The following is a 9001-nucleotide window of genomic DNA, read 5'->3' as shown; positions in this document are numbered from 1 at the left end:
TGTACACACCTTTGTTTATACCTCTATCCATAGCTTTGCTTCCTAGATCTCTCCTGTTTCCTTTTACCCTCCTCCTGATGGGGCATCATTTTGATGTGTTATATATAGGGTCAATGAGTCAGGTGCTGTGAACTCAACAGCAACTAGCAACTTCAACCACCAGAGAAGCCTTTCTGGATAGCTTACTGCTTAAACCACATCTTGAAAGTTGAGTCTTGGGCCAAGGGGAGAAGAGAGGTTGGGTTGAGGCCTCAGCCTGTCCTCATGCCAACACTAAAAAATGTGTGAACATGGTGAAGAAAGAAGTGTCTGGAGTCATATCACATAAGGATTTGCATTTGACCATAAACCATAGGTAATAGTAAAAGAGGAGTTCGTTGGTGACACAAACAGTTAAGCTCTTGATTACTAGCTAAAAGGCTAGTGATTTGAACCTACCCAGAGATACATTAGAAGACATACCCTAAAGGGCACAACCTTAAAAACTCCAGAGCAGTTCCATTCTGTATGAGTCAGCACTCTGGTCACCAGAAATCGCAATTGAGTGACTCAATGGGGCCTAACAACAACAGTAGAAAAACACTGAATGTTGTTTTCATTTCTTTTTTTTCCCCAGTCAATAATCTTTTAGTTTTTTTTTCCATTTTATTTATTTGTTTTAATTCTGTTATGATAAAATACGGATTAAATGTTTGTTATTTTAACCATCTTTCAGTGTAGAATTCAATGATGTTTAATTACACATATCAAGTTGTGCTGTAATCACTAATATCTATTTCCAAAAGTTTTACATCACCACAAGCAGAAATTCAGCACCTTTTCAGCAATAATTCTTGCATAAATGGCATGCAGCGGGGAGGGCCAAATACGACCTCCTCTGGCAGAGAATCAGACATAGCTCCACACACTATCCTTTACTCATTCTGACACCAACTGTTCCTCCCATGCCACTCTCTATGTATGCTGGGTTTTATAATTTGATACAATGGTAACACAGAAGAAGGAACCCTGGTGGCATAGTGGCTAAGCATTGTGCTGCTATGGCATCTGCCACTCCGAGGGAGAAAGATGAGGTTTTCTACTCCTGTCAAGAATTTTATAGTCTCAGAAACCCACAAGGGCGCTTCTACTCTGTCTTATAGGGTTCCTATGAGTCAAACTTTCTGGTGCCGCTGGTCTTGGCCTCTGTCACTTCACACACAAATGTCAAATATGCTCTTCTTCCAATGGTCCTGGGAGTATCTCTTTGCTTCTGCTTCAGAGATGCATCATCCTTATAACCAGGAATTGGTATCTAAAATAACCAGTCCCTCTATTAGTGTTACACATACCTTTTTGCATAGTCTGTCCTACCCAGTCATTTAATGGGAATTACAGAGACCTGTATAAACCATATTAAGAAATTTCACTCCATCACAATTCTCAATTCCTCCTGCATCATCCTCTGGTAACCAACAACATCCTCCTCTGTCTGCATGCATTTGGCTAGCCTAAATATTTCATATAAGTAAGATTATACAATATTTGTCCTTTTACATATGACCTACTTCATTCAGTATAATATTTTTTCTACTTTATTTTTTACACAAGAGGAGCATACTATACAATTTTTAAGTCTTAATTTGTCCATATAATTATCTAGATTGCCTCCTCAAATTTTTTTACTATAATGTTTTTAAGGTTCATCCATGTCGGTAACATATGTACATATTAGACAATTTGGAAGGTGCTAAATGATATATGAATCCTTGGGTTGTATAAATGTGTAATGCACTCAGCTGGTAACTGACAGATTGGAGATTTAAATTTATCCAAAGGCACCTTGGAAGAGACTGGCCTATGATCTGCTTTTGAAAAATCAATCATTGAAAACTCTATGAAGCATGGTTTTGCTGACACACACACAAGGTCACTGTGAGGAAAAGATGTACCATGAAAAACTAGTCTCTCTGTTTCTGTGTCCTAGTCACCCTGTTCCCCACTTGGAGATAGTCACTGTTGGTATGTTTTTAGTGTCGTTAAGAGTTATTCTGTACTTATACATACACAATGCCTTTATTATTTGCTGATCTAGAACAGAAATTCCACAAATGGATGTCTTTAACAAGCAGAAAACTATTTTCTCACGGTTTAGGAGGCTAGAAATTCCATTTCAGGCTGTTTGCTCTGCAAGTCTTTGTTTCTCTGTTGACTCTGGGAAGGGGTACTTGTTTCTTTAGCTCATTTTCTGGTTCTTTGGAGATCCCCCATGTGTCTTGGAATCTATCTTCTCTCATCTCTGCTTCCTTAGCTAGCTTCTTTTATATCTTCTAAGTTTTTGACTCAAGACACACCCTATACTAATCTTGTATCATTAACATGACAAAGACAACCCAATTAGAATTGTAATCACAGGCAGTTGTACATGTGCCCTCAGGGGGAGTCTTGAGGTCTTGATGACTTCATTTACAGCAGAAAAAAAATATTGCCTGACAATTGTCACCTTTGAGTCCATTGTTGCAACCACTGGGTAGAGATCAAGATGTACAATACTATTTGGGAGGGACACATTTTGTCCATAGCATACATGCATTGCAGACACAAACACTTATTTTAATTTAAAAAATGACTTACTATTCACATTATTTCTGTACCTTGATTATTTCATGTGAGACTCCACCTTGGAAATTGTTCCATAGGATTACTTTCATGGCAACGTAATATCTGGAAGAGGTGCTTATTCAGAGATGTGATGTGATCAGAAAAATCACTCTAGTGGCTGTTTGAAAGTTAGAAATAAAAGGGCATGGGTGTGGCACATAGTCTAGGAAGGAAACTGTTGCCTGTAGTCCATGAGAGAAGATGAAGCCTGATAAAGGAATGATAAGGAATCACATGATTCATGGCAGGAAATTGATTTATTCACATCTTCACAAAGTGCCCAAGGCTCATCTGTTGCTTACAGGTAAATCAGTCAAAAGTTGTGTATTCAAGGCTATCTTTTTCTCGCTCTCCTGCCTCCCCATACAAATACTATTTCTCACTGAGCCCTCAAGTCCCCAGAATGGTTCACAGAAAATTGGAATTGAAAGATAGCAGAATTTTTCCACAAACTTCACTATTTTTTCTTCAAGAACCAGCAGTTTCCCACTCAGGTTCAGGGCCCTCAGCAAAGCCACCCCATTGTACAACTCCAGGGGATAACATTTAAGTAAACTATATTGTGAATGGTGCTGCCCCTTGATCCCAGAGTTGTACCATGTAGCTTTTCCGAGATCCACCCCATCTTGCCTTTCCCCCACTATAGATACAGATGGACTTTGGAGTAAATTTATGTTCCAATTTATTCCACTGCTCATTAGACTTTAGGCAAGCTACTTAACCTCTCTGTGTCTTGTTGGTAAAAAGGAAAATAGTTTTTGCTTTATAGAATTATAGCGTTGCCATCAGGATTAAATGAATGGGTACATATGAATTCTAAAAGTTCATGTAAGAATGAATTAAAAGGTAATGGAATCATCTCATGAACTCTTTGAAACACCCTTGTATAGTACTTAAAATAATGGTACCTGGCTTTCTGTCGGTATTAGATATTCTTACCAGCATATATGTTCCACTCCAGCCAGCAACTCTTTTTAGGGCCCTGGTATGCTCTGCTTTTCCCGTGTTCAGTTAGGAATGCTTTCAGTGCTCTCCCCATCAAAAGTATATTACCCTACTTCTCTTTCTTGCCAACCTCTGCTTCAGAAATCCTATGTTTTTCTAATGGGCATGTACCACTTTCTGACTTATGGACAATTGTATACTTTTTAGCCTGGTTACTTTCTGAAAATGGAGTAGAATTTGACTAATTTTTCTGTCTCCAGCATTACCCTACACACAGCTGGGTACAAAAAAAAAAATCCAGGGGGAAGAAAGGGAGAACCAATCGCAATGATTGATGTACAATCCTCCAGATCCCAAGGAATGAACAACAGAAATATGGGTGAAGGGAGACAGTGGGCGGTATAAAATATGGAAATAAAAATTTATAAATTATCAAGGGTTCACGAGGTGGGAGGGTCAGCGAGGGAGGAGAAAAAAGAGGAGCTGATATCAAGGGTCTAAGTAGATAGAAAATGTTTGGAAATGATGATGCAACATATGTACAAATGTCCTTCATACAACTGATGTATGGATTATTATAAGCACTATAAGAGCCCCAACAAAATGATTTATTAAAAAAAAAATAAGAAAAGGGAAAGAGAAAAACATTAAAAAAATCCAAACTCAATGCCATTGAATTGATTCCACCTCAGTGACCCTATAAGTAGAGCAGAACTGTCCCCATAAGTTTCGGAGATTGTGACTACAGGAATAGAAAGCCTCATCTTTCTCCCATAGAATGGCTGCTAGTTTTGAACTACTGACCTTGAAGTCATCAGGGTTTCAGAAAACATTTGTTAAATTGAATAAGAACTTGAAGGCCCATTTATGCAAAGAATCATTTTAATACCATTTGCTATTGCTCAAGAAACTCTTTCTCATTTCATCCTTGTGAAAGTTAACACATTATGCAAGCTACTCATTATCACCCCCAGGTGAGCGAACTAAGACTGAGAGGTTAACCAAGCTCCTGCTGATCTGTTGGTTGGGTTGAGCCAGAATTCAAATTTAATTCTGCATGGATCCAGACTCTATTCTTACTCAAATCTATACCTACCTCCTCTGTGGAGGTCTTTGGAGGTATTCTGGGGGCCAAGATCTCAACTTCGTTCCCTCTCCCCAGATTGACAATCCAAACCCTCATCAGATGGGGTGGGCTAAATGCGATGCTGACCACCACCCCAAGAATTGCACCATGGTAGACATCTGTCCAGTGGACCACCGCCCAATGCTGCAGGGGATCATGGAAATCGACCCTTTGCAACAGGACCAAGCTCTGGTATCTGCTCTGAAGACTAATAAAAAGATGCAGAAACGTACAGGTAGGATAAAGATGGCGGCAACTGAATACTCCTGATTAACAAAAGGGCCTACCTGGACTAGTTTACTCATAGTACTTTAGTTAGTAGCAGCTTTTTGACATTTGAAAGCTGAGCCCTAGGGTTTTTGAATGAAAATAGCCATAAGTTCAGCTATAGGGAAAGGTTAGGGACAGGGATGTGGTAGTAGGCTCACGTACTAATGTGGTAGCTCTGACATTGGCTTATGTCAAAATCACTTAGAGGTCTTGTTAAAAGGTGCATTTTTGAGCCATACCCCAGAGTTGTTTATTCAGTAGGCCTACTGTGGGGCCTGAGAATTTGTGTTTCTAACAGGTCTCTAGATGCTGATGCTGCTCTTCTAGGTACCACATTTTGAGAACTACTATAGCCACCATTAGCCACCAGGCTGTGTATCACATAGTCACCATTTACTTATCAGATGTTTTACGTGCTATGAAGTTTACCAACTCTAATTTATACTTGATTATTAGGCAACACATTTAAATCCAGAGGTGCAAAAATGTATATAGTAAAATGTCTTTCTTCTATGTCTCAATCATTCAAGACCTCTCAGGCAACTGGTTAATTAGTTTCTTTTCTGAGATCAAAAAGCAAAAAATGTATATAGTCCTTATTCTCATTCCACACTAGTCTACTAAACACAATATTGTCCAGTCTTTTCCCAATCAATATATTTTAGGGATATTTCCAAAGGAGATTTCTCATTTTAATGGTGGTCCTTTTGTAGATGGCCCATTCAGATCAAAATGCTATACTCATCCTCATTGAAACTCATTGCAGAAGTCATATCCTCACTTCATAAATAAGGAAACTGAGGCCCAGATACTTTAAGTGGCACAAAGTGAGATAATGGGTAGAGCCAAAGTGTAAATGTGGGGTTGATTGAACCCATGAGCCCTGTTCTTGGAACTAGTCTGTGTTCCCTAACCAAACATTCACTTTTGGCTTAGCTACACACCTGAGCCCAGGAGTTTGGAAATGAATTGCCCTTTAACTCAGTCTTTCTTGTTGGGGTTGAAAAGGCGACCCCCATAATCCCCCCAAAATAGACATTGATAACAGTGATCAGGGTGAAGACACAACAAGCTTAGTGGTAAGGGTACCTAACCCAGTCTAAATAGGTGCGATCAGGGAAGGCTTTCTGGATGCCTGAGCAGAATCCTAAGGTTGTGGTGAATCCCAAGGATTTAAGGTGAATTTTCAGACATGCAGCTCACACTACAATGCCACTCATTTGTTTTTGGTATAATGGCAGAGTGTTAAGTTTAACACAGAAAAAAAATTTCTGTTTTGAGAGGGAGGAAGGATAAAAATACTTTGAGCCAGTAAGTCTGATGCCCAAAACAGAAACCAGTTTGGTAGTCATCTCAGATAAGACAAATGGGCCTACCTGTGAGGCTGAACAGGCGGTATCTGCCAGTAGCCTACCAGTTGTTTTGTTCATTATTAGAAGGTAAGTGAGTTTGGGAGCTTGGTTCAGATCCCCAAGTAGATGTAGGGCAGCTCTGACAGGCTTCTGCCTACTCTTGGCAAGCCAGCTACCAAATGACTTCCTGTATTTCTTTCCATCTACAGATAAAATCGCCAGCAAGCTGTCTGATTCATGATGTCTGCCCTCAATCTCTGTGGCAACACTGTTGAGAGTGGTGGTGACTAATTTCACCCCCATCACCAGTTTCAGTGCGATGGTACAATATGAATGAAAGAAAATTGTGTCTGTCTCCCCGAAGTACTTGCATATTGAAAGAATGTGTACCTCATTATGCCCCTTCCCACTGTCTACTCCATTATCTTCAGTAAAAAAGAATCCCAAGAAGCTAGCGTTGGCAAACCCAATACTCTTTATTTATCCCTGACTCACTACTTTATGGGAGAAAAATAAGACTGCACTCAAAGACTTTCTGTCTTAGAACGCCCATATAGGGTCTCTGTGAGCCCATCAATTTTATAACAATGAATTTGATTTGGTTTTTGTCCATTTTACAAGAGAAAAATGTCAGCAGTACCCAGATACTAACAATTTATCACTACCCACATGCTCTAGAGTCCCACTTTTTAGGTTAGACTTGTTTGGGAGTTGATCCCCCCAACAACCTCACGATTGTCTTGGAAAAATGAACATGCATCTAGATCAGTGTTTCCCAAAGTGGGTGATACCATCCTTTGGGACAATCCAAGGGGTTGTAAAATCAGATACTTATACTTTAGCCTAGATTGTGGGCTATAATACAAAAGTTTTTCATTGCTGGGGGGCACTGAGTAATTTTTAAAGGGCGGTTCTATAGACTAAATAAGTTTGGGAACCTGTCATCTGAATGCTAACCTTGGGGTCTTTGGGAGGATGATAATTTTATCACTAGTCCACAAGAAATCTCAGTTGCAAGACATTCTGGTAGTGAACTGCAGGGCAGGTATCTTCCTTTAAAACCCACGGATTCTTAGCTGGGTTGTAGTTGAATAGCAGTGATGAACATTTTGTGTCTCTGGAAAAGTGTAGGGGAAAAAAAGAGGGAAGAAAAGGATAAAACAACCTTGGTAGTGCTGAAATGTAGGTGCAACCTGTTGGTCTAGACTTCTGGCTTGGGTTGCCAGAATCTGTCTAGCTGGACTCCACCCTTAGCTGGCCATGTCTTATATAGAACCAGTGTTTTGAATACCGTGATTCATAAGGGTTCTTCACAGACTACATCTTCTAAAGTCCAAAGAGCGGGTGAGGGGGACACATGAGCCAATTCCTTTGTCAGTGCCTGAAAGCCACCTCATTGAAATACAATGAGCCACCTACTTTCAAAGAGCCTACCTTACCAGCTAGGGCAATGGGCCCACAGTGCCAAGGCCCTCAGAAATGGACTGAGATAGATGATTGCTGCAGAAAGTCTTGCTTTACTAGTTATCTGGATTATATACAACCTCGGTTCCCAGCAATTTTCCAAGACTGGACAAAATTGAGGGGGGTGGTCATTGGATTGCTTCAAACTTTGTCCCATACTCTATACCTATATGCACTATATTTAGACCTACAGCCTCATCTTAGTCTTGCCCTCACCTTTGCCTCTTGTACCAGCAATCTTAACTTAACCTATGCGAATCCTGTGAGCAGAAGCCCAAACCTGTGTAATAGAGTGGAGAGCCCTTGGCTGACTGCATGCTGATCTGGCTAAGGAGTGCGTACTATGCTTGCATTCAGAGGCAGTCCAAGTAGAATTATAGACTGATTAAGCCCAACTGCCCCAAACCCTGCTAATAAGTGATTAGTTTCCCTGCATGTAAGGTAAACAGATGAAAGTTTATAAGAATTAGCACAATATACCATATTAAATAGTAACACTTAGGATTGGAACCCAGGTAAAACCCTTTGCAGGCCCTTTGTCTTATACTGTCTCATTAGGAATATTAAGCACCTGCCATTATCAAGTTCTTTAAATGTTTTATCTGTGGCTTGAAAATGTGTTATGAAAGCTAATTTGTTGTTTTATTAAGATAAAACAACATACGATTTTTATGGCCATAAGATTCTAATTTCAGAGTCCCCTTGAATGAGGTCCAATTTATTTCACTCTATCTCAAAATATGGTAGATTATAGTGTCACAATGGAAATTGGACAGCTACTGTTATATAACCATATAGCACTTAATTTAACATTTTAAATATTTTCTACTACTTCCTATGCAATACTATTACAATCATGGGAATCTAGTTGGGCCAAAATGGCGCAAAATAGTCACTGTAGGACAAGAATTTGGAACTCTGTGTTATGCACCTGCAGCTTATTTTAATAAGGTTTTTAGAAATCTATTTCTTGAATATTATCTTAACCTTGATTTTTAATTAAGGTATAATTTACACAGAATAAAATTTTATATGTTCTATAAGTTTATACAAATATAAACTGTAGTGTAAAACTCTCAAAATGCCCCATTTCTACTCTTAATCTCAGGTCCTGGCAACCACTGATTTTTGTTTTTTCTTTTGTTAGTTCAAGGATCATTGGCCTTTAGGAGTGTTTTCCAGTCCAGTCTGTTGGGGCACCACG

At 39.4% G+C, this 9001-nt stretch overlaps 1 protein-coding gene across 1 annotated transcript in view; it reads left to right on the top strand.

Moving 5' to 3' along the window:
- The window catches only part of GNL3L (G protein nucleolar 3 like), a 37669-nt gene extending 30882 nt beyond the window's left edge, over window positions 1–6787 (top strand). Inside the window, 3 exon segments of the mRNA XM_045288283.1 lie at window positions 4748–4946; window positions 6543–6566; window positions 6569–6787. Coding sequence (XP_045144218.1) covers window positions 4748–4946; window positions 6543–6566; window positions 6569–6624 — 279 coding nt within the window. The 3' untranslated portion in view covers window positions 6625–6787.
- Window positions 6788–9001: the final 2214 nt, after the last annotated feature.

The sequence above is a fragment of the Echinops telfairi genome, unplaced genomic scaffold (genome assembly GCF_000313985.2).
Source record: "Echinops telfairi isolate 266 unplaced genomic scaffold, ASM31398v2 ScPeMD7_19;HRSCAF=73, whole genome shotgun sequence".
NCBI lineage: Eukaryota > Metazoa > Chordata > Mammalia > Afrosoricida > Tenrecidae > Echinops > Echinops telfairi.
Note: the sequence above shows the minus strand (reverse complement) of the source record. Positions and strands in the feature narration are given on the sequence as shown.